This window comes from Trifolium pratense, linkage group LG2, assembly GCF_020283565.1.
Source record: "Trifolium pratense cultivar HEN17-A07 linkage group LG2, ARS_RC_1.1, whole genome shotgun sequence".
Taxonomy (NCBI): Eukaryota; Viridiplantae; Streptophyta; class Magnoliopsida; order Fabales; family Fabaceae; genus Trifolium; species Trifolium pratense.
The window spans coordinates 45856642-45883794 of record NC_060060.1 but is presented as its reverse complement, the minus strand read 5'-3'; the positions used below and the strand labels follow the sequence as shown (position 1 = coordinate 45883794).

Genomic DNA, 27153 nt, shown 5'->3' with positions numbered 1-27153 from the left:
TCCTTTTCTTCCCAATTTTGTGTGAATCTGCATCATATTTTTTCAAGGATATTTTCCATTCACTGTGATTGTTTGAGTTCAATTTATATTTAATAGAATAGATGAAACGAAAGACGTTGCATCTTTAGAGTACATGATCCGAGGAGGCATGTTGTAAGTATTACTGATAGGTCTAGCAGGCTGCAATGCACCTTTATCTAGTTGCGAGGTATTCAGTTCATTTTTTATCTTGCAACATTAGGATTTGCATTTAAACTTCAACTGCCAGAGCAAGCTTGCATACACCAGTTTTTCATTTTCCTGATCGAAAAGGGTAGCCGGACATAAATGAAGTTATTTATAATAAGTTTCTGTTTTTTCTTTTTCAAAGGTCTTAATGTCTTGTGTCTTTTAGATTATAAGCATCTTTTTTTTTTTTTTTTTTTTTTCTGTTTCAAAGGTTTTAATGTCTTATGTCTTTTAGATCTACATGATGATTTGTTGTAATAAATGTCTAGGCTTGTTTCACTTCCTCTCCTTTGTACTTCTGAATATAATATTTAATTTAATCTTATACATTGGAAACGAAAGAGATAGAATTTACGTTGGTAGCATGTGTAAAAGCAAACCAGTTCTGCGCACTTCATATGCTGGAATAGTTACATGCATACAACTGAGGAGTTTGATCTTCACTTGCCTAGACAGTTCATCATGGGGAAACTTCGTTGAATGCACCAAAAGAAACATCTGAAAGATAACTAAGTTAACTAGGTTCTGTATGTCTTGTTATGCTTGTGATTTCCGACAACATTGGAACTTACTTTCATGGTTTGTCAAATTGACCAAAGATGATGCTAGAAAACTGGTTTGTTATGATGTATGACCATACATTTCAATGAATTGTTGCTAATGTTTTGTTATACATTTGTGCTTAGTAGATTTTAGAGTATCCTCCTAATAGTTGAGATCAAACAAGCTTTATGTATCTGAGGTAGTGATGTAATACTGAGAAATTCCAATCTATCCATTTCTCAAACTAAATGATTTCTAAGATATCTGGTAATTCTGTTCTACAATGGTTATTAAATAATTTATTTTCTGAGCTAAATACTTAGTAAATTCTATGGTCGTGTTCTGACTTCACTACTTCAGCACCTTTCTATCATTCTAGTTTGATTTTCTACTAGTAGCTAAATTCTTAGTAAATTCTAGCATTGTTGTGAGCTTTGATATATACAATTATGGTTTCTGTCATCATAGTGTTTGATTTGATGTGTGAATTTAAGGATTTTTTGAATCTACTCTTGGTCTTAATGTGTCTCTTGGAAGGACTTTTTACCTAATAGAATTGACTATTAGTTTATTATCGTTTCATGATTTACTTATTATGTCGTCATAATCTAGAAAATGTCATACTAACATATGTGCTCACTCTGTGAAATGATGGCTGCTATTTGATATAACAGAGAAACTTCTTTGTGAAATGATGGCTAGGGGTCTATCATAAGAGTAAAACAAGGTGAGATCCTTTCTAGTTACAAATTAAGTTATTTGAATTTTCATGACTACCACACTATGTTTATTTCCTTTTCATGACTACCACACTATTGTTATTGAAAGAATAGTAGTGATTAATTTATCTTCTATTTTTTCTAGTCTGGACGTATTGCAGCAGCTACAGTCTGTTAATATCAGCCCTGTTATCATTTTGTAAGTCTGTTGATAGAACCTGTACATGTGCTCATCCTGTATTGTTTTACTTTTCCAACCCTTTTCTTAGACATTTTAATTGCAGCTCTAGGCTTCGTTGTCTGCAATGTTTAATTATATATCATGATTGAATGTACAAATAAACTAGAAGTACTCAAGAAGTACATATAAAGAACAATTTAACCTTTATGTTTACTTATATAAATGACTATTTACTTATTATTGGAGGGGTCGGAGTTCGAACCATGTATTCCCCACTTCTAAGAATATGGTTGTTTTTTTAAAATAAAACTTAGGCTAAATTATACTTTTGGTCCCTTAGGTTAATTTTAAGTTTCAGGTCTCTTAAGTTTTTTTAATTTCATTTTGGTAAATGTAATAAGTTAGTCCCTTAAGTTTTTTCGTTTAATTTTGGTCCGTTAAGTTATGAATTTTGAACACTTTGGTCGCTTATATTATAAATGTTAAGATATTTTGGTCTCTAATTGAAGGACTAAATTGTATAAGTTTTGTAAATTAAAGGATCAAAGAGTGCAGCATTCATAACTCAAGGGACCAAAATGAAATGAAAAAAACCTAAAGAACCAAATTGTTAAATTTTGATAAGTTAGTCCCTTCATCAGATGTTGGACAAGATCAAACTCTTTACTTATCGGTGGTTGAAGACGACGAGTGTTACTTTAGTCTTAAACTACCATAGTTGGTGGTCTAGTCCTTTGTTATGTTTGGGCCTTGTATGATTGATTTTCTTCTGTGATTATTTGTAAACTTTGGTAGTGTCTACCTTGTCACACCTTGTGCTGAGGAGGCTGTTTGTTAATATCATTTTAGCTTCTTCAAAAAAACAAAGTTTTTTTCGTTTAATTTTGCTCTCTTAAGTTATGAATTTTGAACACTTTGGTCCCTTAAATTACAAATATTAAGATATTTTGATCTCTAATTGAAGGACTAAATTGTATAAGTTTTGTAAATTAAAGGATCAAATTCCACGGCATTCATAACTTAGGGACCAAAATGAAACAAAAAAAACTTAAAGAACCAAATTGTAAATGTTTGTAACTTAAGAGACTAAAATGAAACAAAAAAAAAACTTAAGGGACCAAAAATATAATTTAGCCTAAAACTTAATTACATGCCTAATCACTTACCTTCTTGCCTTGATTGTGCTTCCCCTTACTCCTTCACACTCATATCATTCTGTTCTTTCTTTGTCTGTTATTTTCTTAATTGTTGTTTGCTTTTCTTCAGTTCTTCATATGGCATTTCATTTACCAAAAGCTGATAACTCTCTTTGCCTTTTTGACAGTGTATTTTAAAGATGTGTGTAAGATATAGCTTAATTTCAAAAGAGCTGGTTGTAAATTTCTGGAGTTGAGTTGATTCTGGATTTTTCTCTTTATTACGTGGCCAATTTTGTTTTCTCGTTTCAATAGAACTAGTGAGGATTGTACTAAGCTGAACATTTGATCGCAGAGTTGGTGTCCAATTATTTCAAGTGTTGCATGGAAGACTCCAATGATTCCACTACCAAGGTATGATCCAATTATGCTTCGCACAAAACAAGAAAGCACTTGCAAAATGTTTCGTTCTTACGACAAACAGCTCCTCGCAAAACAAGCACTTGTAGCACTTAGAATTGGTTGCTTACATGTGCTCTGCTGCATTTTTTATTTCTATTGCTCTATCTTATCTCTTTGTTGAAATTGTTTCTATGGCTTTCCTTTCATATCCCAACAGGTTTATCTGTAAAATTCTTCGAGTTTGTGAAAAATGTGTTACATTTGTTTTTGGACCCGCACAAAATCTTTTAACTAAATCCCAACTTAAAAGCTCAATCTTTCGTCCCATAAATGTAACTAAAATGGTAGCTACCAGAGATATTATTGGAGTGGCCGGGGTTCGAACCCCGAATTCCACACTTCTCCACATTTAAATGTGTGAGAGTCTAGCCACTAGGCTACTTTGACAAAAAAAAAAAAAGATCTTAATCTTTCATTAGTTAATTTTAATCACATATTCATATTGGATAAAAATAATGGATGAAAGCTTGTCAAAGCAAAATGACATTTAAACAAACTGTATATATGCCTTTTCTTTTTCACATATTCACTATGGTTTTAACCACTTACAGAATGATTACTAACATTCAGTCATTCAGATCAAGTAAGAGTGTTGCAGCAAAGAAAAGTTGGATTGAGGAGAGAATCATGTGGAGAGAATCAACACATGATTTCTTATCTAACATATGTAGATTTCATTGCTATCTATCATTATTGAGACCGAATTATGTGAATATGAGAAAACCATCACATGCTCATTTTGGCAAGTTAATTTGGCTGTGGGGATTAGGATCAGTGTTATTTTTTGTAATAGTTCAATTTGAAGGAAATAACTATTGTAAAAAAAAAAAAAAAACTACTGTATTGCTGTCAAAATGGGTCGGGCTATCGGGCCGGCCCATTAGCCCTATATATTTACACGTGCCGGGCTTCAAAAATAGTGAGCCGAGCCTTATCGACCAGGTTTTTTCATGGGCCGACATGGGCCGGCCCACAGGCTTTTGGGCCAGCTCCTGAAAGAATTTTAAAAAAATGTAAAAAAAAAAAAAAACTGAAATTTTGATTTTAAAACAAAAAGATATTTTGGCCCCTTAAGTTTGTTATTATTAGGATAATTATCTCTTTAAGATATTCGGGCCTTATTCTAAGTATGTTATTTATTTCTCTTTAACCGAAAAAATTAGGAATTTGTTGTTAATGTTAGTATTTTTTTTTCACCCTCATTGAAATTTAAACCTTTTTTTTTATAAGCAAAATAATATTATTAAAGAGAGTACAAGAAGCACTCTAATCCATGTACAAAGTGTGAGGTCCGGACCCAGCATCATAACAAGATACACTAACCACCTTCTATGAAGGGTTGAAGAGTTTCGCCAAAATCATGTGCTCGAAATTTGAAATTTAAACCTTAAACTCATTACCTCCTTTAACCCTTACCTCCATTTTGGCCTCTTCAAAAAAAAAAAAAAAACCTTACCTCAAACAATAAACAAAATTTATTTAAAATATAAATTAATATGAAAATATGACATAAAATTTTATTGAATTTTATTTAGAGATATTCATCCTCCCATTAATGGATAAAGTGAAAAATCAAAATCTAATCCAAAAGACCAAAATTGAGTTGCTTTTGTTACAACAACCACAGCAGCAGCAGCATCTCATTCAACTCCCAACAGCCGTTAGAATGTCATTTTCAGTGTTGAATTGTTACGGTGCTATCTCTCTTTCTACTCCCAACAATTTCTGTTTTCCAATTCCCAATTTCAATCGTAGTCGATTTAACTCTCAAGCTCATTCCAATTCCCAATTTCATCAAAATCACAATCTTGTTGTTGATGTTGATGATACTAATGCTATTTCTTCATTCAATCGAATGCTATATATCAATCCTACCCCATCCATATTCCAATTTAACAAGATATTAACTTCCCTTGCTAAGATCAACAATTACACTACTGTTATTTCATTTTCTCAACAAATGGAACTCAAAGGAATTCAAACTGACATCGTTACTTTGAACATCTTGCTCAATTGTTTCTGCCACCTTAGTCAACTTAATTTTGCATTTTCTGTATTAGCAAAAATTCTCAAGCTAGGTTATCAGCCTGATACGATAACAATGAACACACTTATGAAAGGCATGTGTCTTAGTGGTCAGGTTATTAAAGCTTTGGATTTTCATGACGATGTTATATCAAAGGGATTTCAGCTTGATCAAATTAGTTATGGAATCTTGATTGATGGCTTATGTAAAAAAGGAGAAACAACAGCTGCCCTGCAGTTGCTTAGAAGGATTGAAGAGTTAATGGTTGAACCAAGCGTGGTAATGTACAACACAGTCATTAATAGTCTTTGCGAGGATAAACTTGTGAGTGATGCCTTTCATTTATATTCTGAAATGATTGTCAACAATATTTATCCTACTGTTGTCACTTACAATACTTTAATATATGGCCTTTGCATTGTGTGTCAATTCAAAGAAGCTGTTGGTTTGTTAAATGAAATGTTGTTGAAAAACATCAGCCCGGATGTTGTTACTTTTACTATTATTGATTGATGGTTTATCAAAGGAAGGAGAGGTGAGAAAAGCTAAAAATGTCTTAGCTGTTATGATAAAAGAAGGTGTGAAACCAGATGTTTTTACTTACAATTCTTTATTGGGTACTTTGTGCAAAAATCACAATCTTGTTGTTGATGATGATGCTGGTTTTTCATTCAATGGAATTCTCGATGTCAACCCTACCCCATCATCCGTCTTCGAATTCAATAAGATGTTAACTTCCCTTGTTAAAACCAAGCAGTTTCACACTGCTATTTCCCTCTCTCATCAAATGGAACTCAATGGAATTCAACCTAACTTTGTTACTTTGAACATCTTGCTCAATTGTTTCTGCCACCTTAGTCAACTCAATTTTGCATTTTCTGTATTAGCAAAAATTCTCAAGCTAGGTTATCAGCTTGATACGATAACAATAAATACACTTATGAAAGGCATGTGTCTTAGTGGTCAGGTTATTAAAGCTTTGGATTTTCATGACAATGTTATATCAAAGGGATTTCAGCTTGATCAAATTAGTTATGGAATCTTGATTGATGGGTTATGTAAAAAAGGAGAAACAACAGCTGCCCTCCGGTTGCTTAGAAAGATTGAAGCGTTAATGGTTAAACCAAACGTGGTAATGTACAGTATAGTCATTAATAGTCTTTGCAAGGATAAACTTGTGAGTGATGCTTTTCATTTATATTCTGAAATGATTGTCAAGAATATTTATCCTAATGTTGTCACTTACAATACTTTAATATATGGCCTTTGTATTGTCGGTCAATTCATAGAAGCTGTTAGTTTGTTAAATGAAATGTTGTTGAAAAACATCAGCCCGGGTGTTCATACTTTTAATCAATTGATTGATGGTTTATCTAAGGCAGGAGAGGTGAGAAAAGCAATAGATGTCTTAGCTGTTATGATAAAACAAGGTGTGAAACCAGATGTTGTTACTTATACTTCTTTAATAGATGGGTATTTCTTGGTTAAAGAAGTAAACAAGGCCAAATATGTATTCAACACTATTGCTCAACGGGGAGTGATTCCTGATGTTTGTAGCTATAATGTCATGCTTAATGGATTATGCAAGAATAAAATGGTGGATGAAGCAACAAATCTCTTCAAAGAAATGCATTTAAAAAACATCAGCCCAGATGTTTATACTTTTAATACACTTATTGATGGTTTATCTAAGGAAGGAGAGTTGAGAAAAGCTAGAAATGTGTTAGCTGTTATGATAAAACAGGGTGTGAAACCAGATGTTGTTACTTACAATTCTTTATTGGGTACTTTGTGGAAAAACCATCAGTTTGACAAGGCAATTGAATTATTAGCAAAGATCAAAGACCAGGAATTCAGCTAGATATGTATACATACACTATACTTGTCGATGGACTATGCAAAAATGTAAGACTTAAGGATGCACAAGTGGTTTATCAGGATCTTATACACCAGTTTTTCATTTTCCCGGTCAGAAAGGGTAGCGGAACATAAATCAAGTCATTTTCCTGGTCAAAAAGGGTTCCTGGAGCAAGCTTGCATTCACTCAACCCATTTCAAGACTTGAGTTTTTAATTGAGAGAAAAATTGACCAAAGGGGATGCTAGAAAGCTGGTTTACTAAGATGTATGAATTCCGCAGGATTTTCAGATGAATTGTTGCAATTCATTGTCTTCCTATTTGTACCTTCCTAATAATTTGTTATACATTTCTGACTTCACTACTTCAGAACTTTTCTATTATTCTAGTTTGATTTTTTAATACTTTATAATGTGTCAAATTTCATCTCCTAGCATTGTTGTGAGTTTTGACTTTTGATATTTACAATTATTGTTTCTGTCATCATAGTATTTGATTTGATGTATGAATTTAAGGATTTTTTAATCTACTCTTGGTTTTGTGCATCTCTTGGCAGGAATTTTTACATAATACTAGGTAGGTTTCATGACTTATTTATTATGTTGACATTTGTGGCTGTGTGTAGAGGCCCTAGACGCTGTGTGAAACCTCTTTATGTTGTGTTTTTGAGTAGCGGATGCAGTGGATGATACAGTGAAGGAAGGACATCATTGTTGGGACAATATGTCTCCTTACCTACCTAGTAAGTTTGGATTCAAACAAAGTGAACACCTGTATACTAGATATGTAGACTTGCACAATGAACAAAGGTTTCTTTGTCTTGTTCTTTAACAGGTTTATTGTATCTATAGGCTATATATTTTATTTCCATGATGCATTTTAAATTTTAATGAAGATTATTATTGTTTCTCCAGCCTTACTCTGTGATGTCTATCTCCTTCCTCGAGCCTTCTTTTCTTTGCTGATTTTCCTCATTTCACATAGGAAGTAACTATAAAAGAAAGTAACTTTTTGAATTTATCTGAGGAACAAACATCAATGGCTTTCTATAAAAGAAAGTAACTTTTTGAATTTATCTGAGGATATTATGTCTGTTTTGACTTTTGAGACTAAGCTACTTTCATTTGAAATTTTCACCGAGGCCATGTTTTACATTTTGCGCTGTTATTGCTAAGGATTTTGAAATGGTGAAGGAACAACTAATCCATCTTTGGTTGGCTAATTCACAAGGCATTGATACTAATGTGGAGGGAGTACTTGAAGTCCCTGAGCCTCCCATAGGTCTCAAGGGTTTTGGGATGAAGGGTTATTTGGGAATACATCTTACCCATTGGATGAGAAATACTTCTATTTTGGAAGGCTTGGTTGATGTTATACTCTACAAAATAATAGTTGAGCCAAGCTAATATGACCAAGCTAACTTCCCTTTGTCAAATGGCAATTCAAGGCGATGGTGGAAACAGCAGAATGTTACAGGGCATACAAGTTATTCCTTCCCTGCAAAAGTTGACTCTACATTACTTTAATGAGCTGCCAGAGTCGTTGGGAGCCATGACTTCTCTTCAAATAGTAGAAGCGATGCCAGAAAAGAACTGGGGAAGATTGGCAAACGATAGCTTACGTTCCTAAATTGAAGTTAATTGCAAAAGAAAAATTAATACACTTTAGTAATTTACTGAATCCCTTGCTTTATTCATCTTGTTCTTTTTAACTATATATAATTCTATGTAGCACCGACACTTCAAATTGAAAATTTGTCTTTGTGTCTGACGCCTTCACAACACCGATATATTTAGTGACATTGAAACGTTTTATTTTCTCAAATTATTATTGGTGTCTACGTGTCTCTGTCAGCATCCTGTCCTATATCTATGTTTGAGTTAGTGCTACATAGATTGTGTTTTTCTCACCAAATGTATGTTGATTTTTGACATATGGGAACTCTAAACGCAGGGAATGATTTTGCTGAATGGAAGATGGAAGTGGATTTGTGGCACCCTCATGATGAGGGCTATTATGAGGATTCATTTAGATATTTTGACAGGATAGTCAATGCTTTCTGAATGAACTTAACGGCATATAGATAACACTTCTATATGCGAAAAATGGTGAACACCTAAGAAACATATCTTTCTCCTTTCTTTATATTGTTTGACAGTATTCTCTTCTGTAACAGGCTTCATATCTTACTTAAGGAAGGCAATTTTTGTTTTTTGTAATAGATACAGAATGGAGAGAGGGTGTTGCTTGATTTGCCACATTATATCATATTCTTCACAAACACTACATTCCTGTTATGAATCTCATGATAGACTAGTTCTAAACATGCATATCATGTAGAAGTGCATTATATAGCTTAAGGATGAACTGAAATCATAGAAAGATGTCAATTATTGATAATCTGTACTTTCTTATTTTCATTTTCTCCATTTTCTAAGATCAACACACTACTTGCATGAAAAGGATATTAATTTTATTTTGTTTAGTCTTTTGAAATATTTAATGGTATGTAAATATCCTGTTTTTAAACTATTTTGAACATGTACCTTGTTTAATACATGACATTCACAAAACTTATTGCAGACTTATCATAAAATTCTTTATTGGTTGTGTGTTTGAGATCCTTAATTACTCAACTAATCTTTTCAACAATTCAATGTAGGATTAGCTTGTCCTTTTTTAATACCATGTTTTTTATTTCCTTAACATTTGCAATGCTAAAGGATACCGCATTCTAAATTTTATTTTATATAAATTTGGAACAAAATTAAGAATAAATATTATATAAGTTTATGGCATATGTCATCAAATTAATAACTTACTGCTATTTGCTGAAAACTGCAGAAGAAATTCTAGACTCATGGACATCTTTCTCAAGCTTCGTCATCTGAATGTTCCTCTCAACATCTCTGACATAAATCCCCTTCTTTGTAATTAGCAACATCCTTTATGCTTGGGATGAATCCTTGCTTTTCAGTTTTAATTTCAACTAAATTTTAAACTGTGCCTGTGTCCTGTTTTATGTGTGTAATATTTCAATTCTGCAGCAGTGTAAATGTTTTTATTCAATCTCTTTTTGAGACCAATTTCTTCAGAGATTCATCAATAAAATCGTTGTTATTCAGTGTATTTATCAATTGGTAGCAGTTTTTATCATTCTATTATTAATCTAGTATATATAAATGAGCAATATTTTTCTAATGCAAATATAAACTTTATAACTATCTGTCTGCCATCAAAATTTGACAGTGTAACATTATTGATGGAGAGTAACTGAGTAGCTGATAGTGTCTGACTTTGAATGTGTGTCGGCTGCCTTCGATGAGGTACATCGATGATTGGTCTGTCTCTCACAAGTTCTTGCACACACACAAGTCCAATTTGCAAATATGACTTGTCGGAAAACATCAAGTACTTTCATTGAGAATGTGCAGAGGGAGCGGGACGCTAAAGAAGCTAATTTGATAGGTAAAAAGTAGTTAAATCAATTATACCTGTCGTCGGATATTTACGCTAATTCACAAGGCATTGATACTAATGTGGAGTGAGTACTCGAAGCCCTTGAGCCTCAGTCAAGACTCAAGTGTTTCAGGATGAAGGGCTATGCAGGAATACATTTTCTCCAATGGATTAGAAATACTTCTATTTTGGAATGCTTAGTTGATGTTATACTCTACAACCGAAAAATCTATCGGCGGCTTCCCCCACTTGGTAAATACCTTGTTTAACCACTCTATGTATTTAGAATGAGTGATGTAATGTAGATTGGTGATGACTTATATAAAAGAATGTGGAGTAGTAACATAAGTATGGGAGGGAGTATAATTCCAAACACCACAAAGCAAAAATTCTTTCCCCATGCAGAATGTGGAAAGTACTCGCACTTCTACAAAGCTTGCTGCTAGTGCAATGGTGGAGGGATTGTTTTCCTCCTCCCAGAGATTACTCAAGAGCACTTCAGGTATGCTTTTCCGGCGATAATTACAATATACCGTAATTATTATCTTTTCAAGCCATAAAACAATCAAAATTATCTATCTATCTATATCTATATCTATATATATATATAAATCTTAGATAGTTGTCCAGTTGTCTATCTAAACCCTAATCCACAAACCAATGAAAACCTTTCATTTAGCCACATCATCCACTTACATGCATTTAATGTGTGATACTAATTATAATAATAATAATAATAATAATTATTATTTCTTCAAAAATAATAATAATTATTATTATTTTGGGTTATTATTATTTTAATTTTTTTTGTTCATTTTATTATTTTGTGTATTTTATTCAAAATAGTTAATGTTTTCCTAATAATCTTTTATCCAATTTTTATGTATATAAAAAGTTGGTCGATTGTCAAAGCTACTTACTGATGTTAATAAAAAAAATAGATAAGATAAAATTTAATAAATGTTTTTGCAAATTATTTTATAGTATAAAATAGCGCATAAAACCCGTGCATCGTACGGGTAAGAGTCTAGTTATATATAACCCTAAATACAACTATTATTGTTTTGGTTATCCACTGATTGAAATTCAGCCAACCTTATTCAACTTGAAATGTTAAATTATTAGTATTACAATTATACTATATATTATCATTATCATAGTTGGTGTTAACCCTCCTATTCGTAGGTAGGTAAGGGGTTCTGACAATTTAGAATTTGGGCGTGAGATAAAGTCTTACAAAATATTATTCTATAACTAGGAATTGAATTGGGGAATCATACCTTTGAAATTTAACAAAATTGTTTTAATTTTAGGTGCTCTCAAATGAGTAATGAAATGAGATTATGAATATTTCAAAAAAGTCAACAACTCTGTTGAATTTGCAATTTTTGTCATGTATTTAACCACTTACTTTCAATTAAGTCTTATATTTTAACAATTTACTATCAATTAAGTCTTAAAAGATATAATACACATGTTTCAAAAAAATATTTCTATATTTGTATTCTTAACATGTGCCTTAGGTGCACATGTTAACATTTGCCTAATTTATTAGGGTAATTTAGTAAAATTATTACGGAAATGCTAGATGTCCCGAAATTATTTTCCCGAAAACTCACGAATTGCGTGTTTGGTCCCTCTGACAGTAAACACAGCAAAATGTCTACACAGTTCACATACCGTCACACTATGGGATCCACCGAAAACAATTAATCCTCATCCACAATTTGTTAGATGCAAAAATCATCTCTCCCAACACACTCACCATGCACTTCTTAGTTCCTATGTCAGTCTAGGGGATGCAAAAAATATTTTATAGAACTTGTTTATTACTGGAGAATTTGGGCTATGTCTTTCTCTATAACTATGGTTAATCATAGAAACTCTTTTCTGGTAAAACACAAATAAATCATAGAAATTCTTTTAGGGTATTCTATTGCTTTGAACATAAAAAACAAATTTAGCATGGAAGCATTTTATTTTCTAGAATGGATTAGAGAACAAGCAGAGAGGTTGGTTTTAAGGAGAGAAGGTTGCAGAAGGTTGGTGGAAAGTGGAAACAAAATAAAGTGAGAGTGGCAAATTTAGTACGGAGTATTACTTAAGCGTGTTTTAGGATTTCAATCCAATTAATAGTCAATTCGTGATATTCGGGAATTCATTTTTCGGGACATATAGCAATGCTCAAAATATTATTTCTTTTAAAAGGACAATCTTTTTGAGACGGAGGCAATAATTAATTTAGTCTATCCACTTATCAAATGAACGGACATGATGTTTCATAAGAAAAGATTCTCAATTTTCTTGTTCAAAAAAATAAATAAAAATTCTCAATTTTGTATTTTTCCTCATTGTCATGTACCTTCACAACTTGTTTTTTTTTTCTCACTGTCATGTACAGTTCACAACTTGTTTTTTTCTTCAATGTCATGTACAATAATAATGTTATATTATAATACTAATTGTGTGTATTGTTTAGCTAGATGAGCCAACTTTGAAAGGTTACACAACAACTTTATCCATTCATTTAATTGATAATCTTTGAAAACAAAACAATTTAATTAGCATATTCATCTTTCAAACTTTGATTCATTTCTATTCTCATACCTGCAAATGGCTGATGTTTTACTTGGAATTGTGATTGAAAATCTCGGATCTTTTCTTCGGGAGGAGCTTGCAACCTTTTTGGGTGTTGATGAATTGACCAAAAAGCTATTTCGAAATCTTACCGCAATTCGAGCTGTCCTGGAAGATGCTGAAGAGAAGCAAATTAAAAGTAAATCTGTGAAAGTTTGGCTGCAAAATCTGGCTGATGCTGCTCATGTTCTTGATGATATATTGGATGAATGTTCAATAGCATCCAAAGCACATGGAGACAAGAAGTGGATCACACGTTTCCATCCTAAGAAGATTTTGGCTCGTCGCAACATTGGAAAGAGGATGAAAGTGGTTGCTGAAAAGATTGATGTTATTGCTGCAGAAAGACAGAAGTATGAATTACGAGTGGGAGTCGCGGAGGAGAATCAACGAGGAGATGATGAATGGCGGCAAACTACTTCTGTTGTTGCTGAACCAAAAGTATACGGAAGAGATGGTGATAGAGAGCAAGTTGTTAAGTTTCTTCTAAGTCATGCAGTTGATAGTGAAGAACTCTCTGTCTATTCCATTGTTGGTATTGGCGGACATGGAAAAACAACACTTGCTCAAGTGGTTTTTGACGATGAAAGGTTAAAAACCCATTTTGACTTGAAAATTTGGGTTTGTGTTTCTGATGATTTTAGCATGATGGCAATTTTGAAGTCCATCATAGAATCCACCAATGGAAAAAATTCAGACCTCTCGTCTTTAGAATCAACGCAAAGAGCAGTTCGAGAAATTTTGCAAAACAAAAGGTATTTACTTGTTCTTGATGATGTGTGGAGTGAAGATCCAGAGAAATGGGATAAGTTAAAGTATTTGTTGCAAGGTGGAAATGGAAAGAAAGGGTCATCCGTTCTGGTGACTACACGACTTGACATTGTTGCGTCCATTATGGGAACTTATCCTGCTCATCACTTGGGAGGTTTATCCGATGATGACGTCTGGTCTTTGTTTAAACAACAAGCTTTTGGAATTAATAGAGAAGAGCGTGCAGAGCTTGTAGCAATAGGCAAGGAGATTGTGAGAAAGTGTGCGGGTTCGCCTCTTGCTGTCAAAGTACTGGGAAGTCTTTTGCGCTTCAAAAGTGAGGAACATCAATGGCTTTCTATAAAGGAAAGTAACTTTTTGAAATTATCTGAGGATAATCGTAATAATCGTATCATGTCTGTTTTGAGACTAAGCTACTTTCATTTGAAATTATCACTGAGGCCATGTTTTACTTTTTGTGCTGTTTTTCCTAAGGATTTTGAAATGCTGAAGGAACAACTAATCCATCTTTGGTTGGCTAATGGATTTATCTCTTCCAGAGGAAATTTAGACGTGGAGCATGTTGGTCAGGAAGTGTGGAATGAGTTATATGCGTTGTCATTCTTTCAAGAAGTCAGAACTGATGAAAAGGGTAATGTTACTTTCAAAATGCATGATTTATTTCATGATTTAGCTCAGTCTATAATGGGAGAAGAATGTGTTGCTTCTGATGCTGAAAGCTTGACTAATTTGTCTGGCAGAGTTCATCATATAAGTTGTTCCTTTACTGAGTTGTTTGAAAAACCATTCAACTACAACACTATCCCTTTCAAGAAAGTTGAGTCTTTACGAACTTTTCTTGAGTTAGATATTGTTCCCTTTGGACAGTTAGGTTCGCTGCCATCAATCACTCCTCTTCGAGCATTACGTACTAGTTCTTTGCAACTTTCAGCACTAAAGAGTTTAACACATCTGAGGTACTTGGAACTTTTTGAAAGTCCCATCAAATCCTTGCCTGGGTCTGTTTGTAAGTTGCACAATTTGCAAATACTAAAACTTGATATTTGTCCGAATTTATCTAGTCTTCCCAACCAATTGACAAAATTACAAGATCTTAGGCATCTTGTGATTAAATATTGCACTTCATTAGTATCAATGCCTTCCAATATTAGTAAGTTAACTTCTCTAAAAACATTGAGCACTTTCATTGTGGGTTCGAAGATGGGGTTTGGTTTAGCAGAGTTACGTGGCTTACAACTAGGAGGCAAGTTACACATCAAAGGCCTTGAGAATGTATCAAGTGAATGGGATGCTAAAGAAGCTAATTTGATTGGTAAAAAGGAGTTAAATCGGTTATACCTATCATGGGATATTTACGCTAAGTCACAAGGCCATACTAATGTAGAGAGAGTACTCGAAGTCCTTGAGCCTCCCATAGGTCTCAAGGGTTTTGGGATGAAGGGTTATTTGGGAATACATCTTCCCAATTGGATGAGAAATACTTCTATTTTGGAAGGGTTGGTTGATGTTATACTCTACAACTGTAAAAACTGTCAGCGGCTTCCTCCACTTGGTAAATTACCTTATTTAACCACTCTTTATGTATCTGGAATGAAAGATGTAAAATACATTGATGATGACTCATATGAATCTAAATCTGAGAGGGCTTTCGTTTCATTGAAGATATTGACTCTGCGTGGTTTACCAAACTTAGAGAAGATGTTGAAAGATGAAGGCGTAGAGATGCTACCACAACTTTCCTACTTAAGAATTTCATGTGTTCCCAAGTTGGCATTGCCATCCCTTCCATCTCTTGAAATCATTGATGCTGGTGGATTAAACTACGAATTTTTTTATAACTTTTCTGAGTACCGTGGGGATGAATTTGGGGATTTATTCCCAAAGGAAACTGTGTGTAATATGCATAATCTTAAGTCACTTTTTATCATACACTTCACAGGACTCGAAGTATTACCTGATGATCTACGCTCTCTTTGTGCCCTGGAGGAGCTTTACATTTCAGGGTGTGATGGACTTGAGTCATTTTCGATGCATGCATTGCAAGGTTTGAAGTCTCTTCGAACTTTGACCATTGTTTCATGTCCTAACTTAATATCCTTGTCAGAAAGTATGGGAGACTTGGCTTGTCTTGAGAGATTGAAAATCCAAGGTTGTCCACGACTTGTTTTACCAAGTAATATGAACAAGCTAACTTCCCTTCGTCAAATGGAAATTCTGGGTGACGGTGGAAACAGCAGAATGCTACAGGGCATAGAAGTTATTCCCTCCCTACAAAATTTGACTCTATTAAACTTTAATGAGCTGCCAGAATCGTTGGGAGCCATGAATTCTCTTCAATCAGTACATATCTTTGGGTGTCCTAACGTAAGGTCGCTACCAAATAGCTTTCAGAACCTCATAAACTTGCAATCATTGCTTATTGTTGAAAGTCCTATTTTGGAGATGCGATGCAAAGAAAGAACTGGGGAAGATTGGCAAAAGATAGCTCACGTTCCTTCATTGAAGTTAACTGCAAAAGAAACATTACGGCAATTTAGTAATTTACTGAATCCCTTGCTTTTTTCATCTTGTTCCTTTTAACTATATATAATTCTATGTCGCACCGGCACTTCAAATTTAAAGCTTGTCTGGTATCTGACACCTGCACGACACCAACATATTTAGTGACATTGAAACGTTCTATTTTCTCAAATTATTATCGGTGTTTACGTGTTTGTGTCAGTATCGTGTCCGATATCTATATCTGAGTTAGTGCTACATAGGTTGTGCTTTTGTCTCCAAATGTATGGTTATTTTTGACATATTGGAACTCTAAATGCAGGGACTGGTTTTCCAGAATGGAAGATGGAAGTGCATTTGTTGCACCGTCTTGATGAGGACATATATATAGGAGGTTCAATCATGGATTTTGACAGGATAGTTGATGCTTTCTGAATGAACTTAATGGCATATAGATAACACTCCTATATGGCAAAAATGGTGAGCACTAAGAATCATATCTTTCTCCTTTCTTTATATTCTTTGACAGTATCTTACTTAAGGAAGGTATGTGGTTGCGTCAAAAAAAAAGAGGAAGGTATGTGGTTAGTTTTCTTATTGCATTTAGGCTTCAGCATGCTTCGACTTTCTAGATATTTTTTTTTTGTCTTAGATTCAAAGTGGGGAGAGATTGAGGGTCCTGCTTGATTTGCCACATTATCTCATATATTCTTCACAAAGATGTCAATTATTGATAATTTGTACTTTCTTATTTTCATTTTCTCCATTTTCTAAGATCAACACACCGTCATGAAAAGGATATTAATTTTATTTTGTTTACTCTGTTGAAATATTTCATGTTATTTAAGTATCCTGTTTTAAAACTATTTTGAATATGTACCTTGTTTCAGAAGGATCAGCTTGTCCTTTGTGAATACCATGTTTGTTATTTCCTTAACATGTGCTATGCTAAAGGATACTTGCATTCTAGAATTTTAAAGAAATTAGAAAATAAAATTTGTTTAGAAGTTAAAACTAAAGAAAATTAAGAACAAAAATTATATAAATTTATGGCATATGACAACAAATTAATAACTTATTGCTATTTACTGTAATCTGCAGAATTCTAGACTCATGGTCATTGACATCTTTCTCAAGCTTCATCATCTGAATCTTCTTCACAGCAACACAGCATCTCTGGAAGGAATGAGTAATTAAAATTTTCATGTAATTGGCTATTTCTTTGTAATTACCAACATCCTTTATGCTTAGGACGAATCCTTACTTTTCAGTTTTAACTTCAACTAAATTTTAAACTGTGTCTGTGTCCCCTTTTTCGGATTGTAATATTTCAATTCTGCAGCAGTGTAAATGTTTGTATTCAATCTCTGTTTGAGACCAATGTCTTTAGAGATTCGTCAATAAAATCGTTGTTATTCAGTGAATTTATCAATTGGTAGCAGTTTTTATCATTCTATTATTAATCTATTATATATAAATGAGGAATATTTTTGTAATTTAAATATAAACTTCATAACTATCTATCTGCCATCAAAATTTGACATTGTAACATCATTGATGGAGAGCAACTGTGTAGCTGGCCTGACAGTGTCTGACTTTGAAATTTTGAATGCATGCCGGCTGCCTTGAACGAGGAATATTGTGATTTATTCCCAAAGGGAATTGTGTGTAATATGCATAAGTGACTTTTTATCATAGACTTCATAGAACTCGTGGTATTACATGATGATCTACACTCTCTTAGTGCCCTGGAGGAGCTTTACATTTCAGGGTGTGGTGCACTAGAGTCTTTTTCGATGCATGCATTGCAAGGTTTGATGTCTCTTCGAACTTTGATCATTGTTTCATGTCCTAACTTAATATCCTTGTCAGAAGGAATGGGATACTTGGCTTGTCTTGAGAGACTTGTAATCCGAGGTTGTCCACGACTTGTTTTACCATGTAATATGAACAAGCTAACTTCCCTTCGTCAAATGACAATTATGTGCTTCATTGGAAACAGCAGAATTACAGGGCTTATGAGTTATTCTCTCCCTACAAAATTTGACTCTAGGGTCTCTAGCACACTTTGATGACCTTCCAGAATCGTTGGGAGCCATGACATCTCTTCAAAGAATAGAAGTCTTTTCGTGTACTAACGCAAGGTCGCTACCAAATAGCTTTCAAAACCTCATAAACTTGCATACATTGCTTATTTTTGCATATCCTACGTTGGAGAAACGATGCAAGAAAGGAACTGGGGAAGATTGGAAAAAGATAGCTCACCTTCCTTATTTTAAGTTAACTGCAGAAAAAAGATACTTTACAAGTAATTTATTGAATCCCTTGCTTTTTGCTTCTTGTTCTTTTTAACTATATATAGTTTTATGCAGTACTGTCACTTTACATTTAAAGCTTGTCCGGTGTCTGACACTTGACACCGGCATATTTAGTTACATTGAATCACTTCTATTTTCTCAAATTATTATCAGTGCCTACTTGTCTGTGTAAGAATCGTATCCGGTATGCACGTCTGAGTCAGTGTCTCATAGATTGTGTTTTCCTCACCAAATGTATGATGATTTTTAACATATTGGAAATCTGAATGCAGGGCGCGTTTTTCAGGCTGGAAGAAGGAAGTCCATTTGTTTCATAGATTGTTTTCAGATTATGAATTTAACATGATGGTCGATGCATTCTGAATGAACTTGATGGCATATAAATAATACCCCTAATGCCAATAATGGTGAGCACTAAGAAACAATCTTTCTCTTTATAAAATATGAAACTTGTTAACTCCAAGGTTTTGGTTTAGTGGTAAAAAGACAGGCCTTACCTGGTGCTCGGAGGTAAATGTAATTACCTTTGTAAGTGCTCTAAGAGCCCTAAGGTCTTCCCTGCCTTGGACTGGAGCACCATCCCCTCACCCTAAATTTTACATTGATAAAAAAAAATTGAAATTTGCCATTCAAATAATAAACATCCTTTATGATCTGTAGGTTGCATTAAAGATGGCATTTGAGCTATATCCTTTGACAGTGTTCTCTGCTCTAACAGGCTTCATTTCTTACTTAAGAAAATTATGTGGTTAGTTTTCTTATTGCTTTCATGCTTCAGCATGCTTCGCCTTTTTAGACTTAATTTTTCTTTTTTGTGGTATGATTGAGTTGAGGACTTGAGGGTGTTGCTTGATTTGCCACATTATCATTATTGTTATGATAGATTAGTTCTAAACATGCATATATATATATATATATATATATATATATATATATATATATATATATATATATATATATATATATATATATATATATATATATATATATATATATATATATATATATATATATATATATATATATATATATATCATGTAGAAGTGCATTATATAGTTTGAGGATGAAATGAAATCATAGAGAGATGTCAATTATTGGTAATGTCTACTTTCTTATTTTCATTTTCTCCATTTTCTAATACCAAAACACTTGCATGAAATGGATATTTATTTAGTTGTTATGGTCATCTACTTTTATGATTAAAAATTCATATTTTCATTTTCTCCTTTTTTTTTAATGTTTAATATTATACCATCTAAATATAGTAAACAGATGTATAGTTTATTGAACTTCATAAAGTAATTTGAAGCTTTCTGATACTATGTAGCAAAATTGAGGAATATAAGTGAGATGGATGAAAAGGAAAATAAGGAAATAATACTGCATTCTAAAATTACAAGGAAATTTTGTACAAATTAGAAGAGAAAATTTGTTTAGAAGTTATAAGTTATAACTAAACAAAATTAAGAACAAAATTTTTATAAATTTATGGAATATGACTACAAATTAAAAACTTTTAACTATTTACTGAAATCTGCAGAAGAAATTCTAGACCCATCATGGACATCTTTCTCAAGCTTGAATCGAGGATGAGGTCCTAATCGAGGTCGTCCATTAAGATAAGTCAAACTGAATCAGACTATTCCCTCATCATTTACCAGTCAAGCTTGGGAAGAAGAAAGTTGCGCTGCTAGTGTGGTAAAACTTATTGTTTCCACCAGCAATCAAACTCAAATTCTTCGTCAAAAAAAATTAAGGTAAGTAAAACCTTGTCAAAATTTGTTGATACAAATTTGCACGATTACCACATTTCGAGAAAAGGGAGCTATTATCCATTTCGACAAAGTGGAACTATTATTCATTTTACAATTGTTCCCGAGAAAATTTAAACTCGGCGACACCTTAAAATTTAGAAGGTTGTATTCTTACAAATAAATTAACTAGCACCTTAATTGAGATTTCCAATTGCAAGTTAATATTTTAAAATTAGATTTCCTCACATATATTATTTTAACTAGCACCTTAATCACATATATTATTTTCTTATGAGTGTGTGGCATGGCATAGGTGTTTTTTGGAGATACCAATCTAGTTTGGAGGTCTAAGTTTTTTCTTGATGTTTAACACACTCTTAGTTCATCAAAATAAAATTCTTATATAAGATGTATTCGACAATTTAAAAAAACTACTTTAAATTTGAAAATATAAAATTTTATTTAACCACAACAATTCTAGAAATTTGTTCATTTTGAAAAATTTGAAGATATGATAACAATTTTGGTAAAAAAAAGATATGATACAAATAAAAATAGTTATACAAACTTTTATGAAGTTAGTAGTAGTATATGCGCAGGAGTTGAGTTTCGAACTCCGGACAATCCACTTATTCATTTTTAAGGTGAATTTTTTAGAAACTAAACTATCTGATCAAAAAATAATAACAAAAATAACAACAGTGTATGTCCAGTTTTTTATTTTCTTCTTAAGAAATGTTTAGCTTGCATAAAAAAATATCTCCAAAACAAATTGAAAATCATAATTTTTTTACCTAGGGTGCATGTGTGAGCGTAACATGCATATGGAAACAACGATATTTTGTGAAATTTTGGTTCAAATTCAGGTCATCGCATTTTCCTTCTAGTTATGTTGGCGCCCACTAGGCCAATAGCATAAAAAAGGTAATTTTGCACTAATAATTTGTATCCTTTAATCTAATAATTTCCAACAAAATATATCATTTTTTTTTTACTAAAAAATATGGATTCATTTCATTCAAATTGAAAGTAAATCGATCATTATAAATTCAAAATTGCTAAAAACTGAAAAATGTGAATCTACAAGCAGCATCTAGATTAATAACATACAACGGCATCATGAAAGTGACAAAAATAAAATTAATTCGAATCTTCATACTCTCGGATCTGCAACATTGACGTCCAAGTCTTCATCAAATCTGTAATGGATTGAGGTAGATATGTCAATTTGAATCAACAAAATACCGTACTAAAATGAACCACCAACAAATGCCGCCCAAGACGACGCCAAACACAAAGCCGCACAAGACGACACCAAACACAACGCCGCACAAGACGACGACAAACTTAAAAAACAAAAACGAAGAAACAAATCTGTGTGGATAATCACTTATTTGAATGAAAATGAAAGAAAAAATAATTCAGATGGGTGATTTTGGATAAAAAATTGATCCTAAAACCACCCCTCCTTTGTGGATGAACAAAAGAGAAAACTAGGATTAAGGGGGCGGGGGTGACGGCTCTGAGAAGTAAAAGAAAATTATATGGTGACACATAGAGGTGGGAATAGGCTAGACCGAGCTAGACTTTGTCAAGCTTGAGGCTGACTTGTCAAAAATTTGAAGGCCCGAGCCTGGCCTGTGGGCTATCATTGGCTTATATTTTAGGCCCGAGTCTGACCTATTGAAAGTCTAATGTGGCCTGTTAGCTTGTTTAAAAGCCTATTTCACATGAACATATTTAAATAAATAATTAAATTTATTTTTAAATATACTTATGAACTAATAAATCAATGTGCTTTTGATATTTAGCATGATATTTTAGAGACTTTGATTATATATGTCATCATATTTCAATTCTAGTTAATAATAATAAATTTATATATGTGAAAAACTAATGTCGGTTAATAAACTTAAACTACCGAAAAAGTTAATAAATTTATAATTTAATCAAAATGCAAATTGTAATATATAAATAATAATAATAATAATAATAATAATAATAATAATAATAATAATATTATTCATATTAACTTAAATAGGTCGGTCTAGTAGGCTAAAAGGCTTTTTTAATGGCCTGCGGCCTAGCCTACTTAGCTAAATAGACTTATAAAAAAACATTGGTCTACTCTATTTAAAGAAATAGGCTGGTCTGGCCTGAGCCTACGTAGGCTAGGCCTTAAGGCCTGGTAGGCAAATTATTCTGTGTTTGACACGATATACACACTAGTTTATCTTTATATTAAAGTCCATATAAATTTGTCTTATGACGAATTGTTCGAAAGAACTCGATTTTATTTTTCAAAAAATAAAAAGTAGAGTTTGCACAAAAAGTTATTTTCAAAATTTATTTTCATATTTTTTTTATATATAATCACTTTATAGTCAAAATCGAATTAATGTTGAATTTGATTTCTAGGAATGGAAAATCTCATAAAAGATTAAGAGAGATAGATGTTAGGTGAAACTGTTAATTACAGTATGAATCTACCTAGAAAAATAAGCCAAGGGAAGTTTCTTTTGTTTTTTATTTTAGTTTAATTGAAAAATAGGGAATTTGCTAAATATATTTATGTTCACACAATACTTTTATACGTTTTCTTTCTGAAAATAAAATAAAATATTTTTTCCTAAAAAAAGAGAAATAATGTATAACAATTAGATCCCTTAATCAAGAAGTAAACTTCATGAATCAGCTTTTACCAAAAATAATAACAAAAATCATTAATTAACTCTTGAACCTCTCTTATAAAACCCAACTCTATTACAACAAACACCACAATTCAACCTTTGCATAGATCATTGGTTTGCTCTTCTTGTCATTTCTCCCCTCATTTTTCTTCAATGGCGTCTTCCTTTGATGTTGAAGTGAAACTCCACTCTGCCAAAAACCTCAAGAACGTGAATTGGCGGAACGGTCCAAACCGCCCATATGCTGTTGTTTGGGTGGATCCAACACAAAAACGTTCAACCAACGTTGACGAGTCTGGAGACACTCAACCCAAATGGGATGAAAAACTCTTAATCCCCTTACCACCATCAGCAAGCATCAACAATTCTGTCCTATTTATTGATGTTCTTCACTCTGAGCCGAACAACAAGCCACTCATTATTGGGTCAACTCGGCTTCCACTTGATAAAGTGGAAACTGAAGATGGATCAAGGGGAAGTCGTACCTTGGAGTTGAGGCGTCCTTCTGGACGCCCGCAAGGTACAATTGACATTAAAGTCATCGTAAAAAATACTGGCTATTGTGCGCCTTATGGGGTTCCTCCACCTTATGGGGCTCCATATGGTGCTCCACCTTCACCATATGGAAATTCATATGGTACAGCTGTGAGTGTAACATACGGGAATCCATACAATGTTGCACCACCTCCTCTGGGTTACCCTGTAGTTGCACCAACATATGGGTACAATCAAAGCACTCAGCATGGCCTAGGAAGTGGGCCGTCTGTGAATGTGACTGTTGGAGGGACAGCGGCGCCGGAGAAGAACAATCAGAGTTATGGATACGGTCAAGGTGGTCAGCAAAGTGGGCCAACTGTGAATGTGACTGTGGGAGGGGTGGCACCGGAGAAGAACAACGCCCCACAGAGCTTTGGATACGGCCAAAGCGGGCCGCAAGGCAGTGGTTATGGGCAGAGTGGATCAACTGTGAATGTGATCGTTGGAAAAGAAGTGCAACAAGAGAAAAAAAGTAGCAAGTTTGGATTGGGAACAGGTTTGGTTATGGGTGCTGTTGTGGGTGGAATTGGTGCACTTGCATTAGAGAAGGGTATTGATGCGATAGAGGACAAGATTGCAGATCGTGTGGTTGAGAAACAAGAGATTGATGACTACTATGAAGAGTATTATAATGAGTACTAAGGGATTATTTTCCATAAGATTTCAATGTGATTGCAATTATGCAAATAAATCAAATTGCTTAGAATAAAATGTAATAATGAAAGTGAAAATTTAATATATCTGATTCTGTTATGAATAATATAGTGGATCTTCATTAGTCTTTGGCTCATATTCATTGGCCCGTATATTGTCCTATAAATATCACTATGTTATAATGTAAATGACACTTGTGAATAAAATAATACAAGAGTTCTCTCTTCACTTTCTCTCCTTCATCTCCTCTTTTCTATTCGTCCTCATGTTTAGATTAGTTTCATAACACGTTATAACACGAAACTCTACCAAATAATCATGACAAAGTTATGTACATGTACATAAAACTTCTTTTCATTTTGTTACGTCCATACGCATACTGATTTTGTTACAATATGATACCAAAATACACACTCAAACAATACAAAACAAAGTTAGTGATACATGATGGAATTTTTTTATTTTCTTTAAAAGAATGCTATTAAAAAAAAAACATGTAATTTTAATTATAAATTTATTTTATTTTATCTCTATATATTCCGGAAGAATATATATTCATGCATCCCTAAATGATCGCAAAATATATTATTATTATATAGTTCCTGAAAAACTGAGGAACTAATAAATTTAATTTATGAATTCTCGAAGAATAATTCAACAAACTTAGTTCTGAAGAACTTAAAAATATCAATTTTATTATTAATTCTAGAAGAATTCAATAATTATGTATCCCTGAAGGATTGCAAAGAGTTGTTATGTTCGACTACCTCCATCCCTAATTATAAGATTCTGTTTGACAAATATGTATTATTCATTTACCTTGTTTTGACCGTATTTTTTTAATAAGGTTGGTCTAGTGGTGTTGATTTGAGTCCTTGGAGTATGCTGCTCTCAAGGTCTCAGGATTGATTCCCCCTAGTGCCAATTTCGGTGGGCTAAGTCCATACAGAACAACAAACTCTCTGGCTTTAAATGGGCCCCCGCAAGTGGGCGGTGAGATTAGTCCCCTTCGATTAGTCGGTCCTAGGACCGGATACCAAGTTTTCAAAAAAAAAAAAATTAACATATAAGATCTTGTTCAATTTGTTTTGATAATAATTTTTAAAATATTAAATTTTTACTAATAGACAATTAAACATAGTAGGGATCAAAATTGTGCATTAGCGTACATGCAGTGATCAAACAAAGTCTTATAATTAGAGACGGAGGTAATAGTAATAGTTTGTGAAGAACTAAAATCAATTCGGTTTTTTTTTCTCATCCCTGAAGGATTGACTAATCGTTTTAATTGCAATTTTTTTTTTTTTTTTTTGACGCAATTGCAATTTATTATCATTATTATTATTGCGTAAATAATTATGAATTTATGACCATATAATTCTATTAGTTATGACCATATACTTCTATTAATTTGACTAATCAATTCAATTCAATTGAACCAATCACATACTATAATTTTACGTTGACACGTTTTTATTAATGACTCATTACTAATATTATGCTTTTACGTTGACATGTCTAAATTGTTAGGACTGGTTAAGCTTGTATATAGGTTTGTTGTAACCAAGCCAAGCCAGGCCTGTTTGTCTGCAGGAAGCGCGCGCCTTGCCTGCCTTGCCTGCAGGCTTGCCTAGCCAACTGGTTTGCTTGTGTTACAAGCTGTTGTATCTTGCCTATAAAGGCACCATTATGAATGAATAAACTAGCTGATTAGTGATTACTCCCTAATAACCAATAATTAGTATTAGGTTCTCCACGTCCTGGGACCTGGAGAGAGAAATTGCAATTTCCAAACCGAAAAATCAGTTGTAACCGTTTTCTGTTAGATTTCTTTCGTTTCTTCCTCTAAAGCTTCTTCTCCGTTCATCAATGGCGGAGGAAACCAAGTACAACCACACCAAAGTACCCAAATTCGATGGCTACTATGAGCATTGGACAATGCTGATGAAGAATCTCATACGATCGAAGGAACTTTGGACCTTGATTGAACCAAGTATCACGGTGGCGCCACCTAATGCCACGGCTGCGCAACTACAAGCAATTGAAACACTCAAATTGAAAGATTTGAAGGTAAAGAACTACCACTACAAAAAAATAGGCAAGCATTGACCACACAAAAAAAACATTAGCGTCGGTTAAAACCGTCGCTAATTGCCTAATGCAGCGGTTGGGCGTCCGCCGCAACAAGAGGCATCGCTAGGTCATACAGCGGTGTTTATCATGAACCGTTGGAATAACCGCCGCAAGGACGTTGGCGTCGGTTTAATTGATTTTCGCGGCTGTTACCAACCATCGCCATTTGTAATTATTTGTTCAAGTTTTTTAAGCTCTTAGTGTCGGTTGTAACCGCCGCTATTTGAATTTTTTTAAATAAAAAAAATGCTTTTTTTTTTGGTTTCCCACAAAAAAAATTAAATGCTTTTTTTTTTCCACAATTTTTTTAAATGCTGTATTTAACACTCTTGATTCCCATTAATATCAATATAACAAAATCTAAAACACACAACATCCCCACACATTATTTTACTAAACATATCAAGTAATTGATTCTCACAATTCATCTAGAAAATGATACTCACAAGTTTACATCAAAGCATCTCCAAACCCTTTCATGTAATAGTTTTATGTTTAATGTGTTAACTCAACGCAATTTTGATGTAAACTTGTGAGTATTATTTTCTA

At 33.2% G+C, this 27153-nt stretch overlaps 3 protein-coding genes, 1 long non-coding RNA gene and 1 pseudogene across 6 annotated transcripts; all 5 read left to right on the top strand.

The window, feature by feature from the left end:
- Positions 1–485: 485 nt before the first annotated feature.
- LOC123911321 lies at positions 486–4331 on the top strand. 3 transcript variants are annotated; one of them, XR_006810452.1, is made up of 5 exons: positions 486–1498; positions 1636–1689; positions 2996–3059; positions 3163–3221; positions 3848–4331. It is a non-coding gene; the product is annotated as an uncharacterized LOC123911321 (long non-coding RNA). The 3 variants fall into 3 exon arrangements; XR_006810453.1 differs by having other exon boundaries at positions 3821–4331; XR_006810451.1 differs by lacking the exon at positions 3848–4331 and having other exon boundaries at positions 487–1498; positions 3163–3806.
- Positions 4332–4824: 493 nt separating this feature from the next.
- Positions 4825–5749, top strand: LOC123904800 (putative pentatricopeptide repeat-containing protein At1g12700, mitochondrial). The gene is made up of 2 exons (XM_045954415.1): positions 4825–5619; positions 5732–5749. The coding sequence occupies exons 1-2, from the start codon at positions 4825–4827 to the stop codon at positions 5747–5749; spliced, it is 813 nt and encodes a 270-aa protein (XP_045810371.1).
- LOC123911319 lies at positions 4833–9260 on the top strand (annotated as a pseudogene).
- A 3054-nt stretch (positions 9261–12314) lies between these two features.
- Positions 12315–17942, top strand: LOC123911317 (putative disease resistance protein RGA3). Its single transcript, XM_045962720.1, has 3 exons — positions 12315–16555; positions 16841–16998; positions 17620–17942. The coding sequence occupies exons 1-2, from the start codon at positions 13225–13227 to the stop codon at positions 16951–16953; spliced, it is 3444 nt and encodes a 1147-aa protein (XP_045818676.1). The 5' UTR covers positions 12315–13224; the 3' UTR covers positions 16954–16998; positions 17620–17942.
- A 5491-nt stretch (positions 17943–23433) lies between these two features.
- Positions 23434–24568, top strand: LOC123904799 (protein SRC2-like). Its single transcript, XM_045954414.1, has one exon. The coding sequence runs from the start codon at positions 23434–23436 to the stop codon at positions 24457–24459; it is 1026 nt and encodes a 341-aa protein (XP_045810370.1). The 3' UTR covers positions 24460–24568.
- The last annotated feature ends 2585 nt before the right edge of the window (positions 24569–27153 follow it).

What these genes read in the sequence shown, in the direction of transcription:
- LOC123904800 (XM_045954415.1), top strand. Translation starts at nt 4,825, where the DNA reads ATGGATAAAGTGAAAAATCAAAATCTAATCCAAAAGACCAAAATTGAG.
- LOC123911317 (XM_045962720.1), top strand. Translation starts at nt 13,225, where the DNA reads ATGGCTGATGTTTTACTTGGAATTGTGATTGAAAATCTCGGATCTTTT. An exon ending in AGAAACATTACGGCAATTTA is followed by an intron (nt 16,556 to 16,840) that starts GTAATTTACTGA and finishes CTCTAAATGCAG; the next exon opens with GGACTGGTTTTCCAGAATGG.
- LOC123904799 (XM_045954414.1), top strand. Translation starts at nt 23,434, where the DNA reads ATGGCGTCTTCCTTTGATGTTGAAGTGAAACTCCACTCTGCCAAAAAC.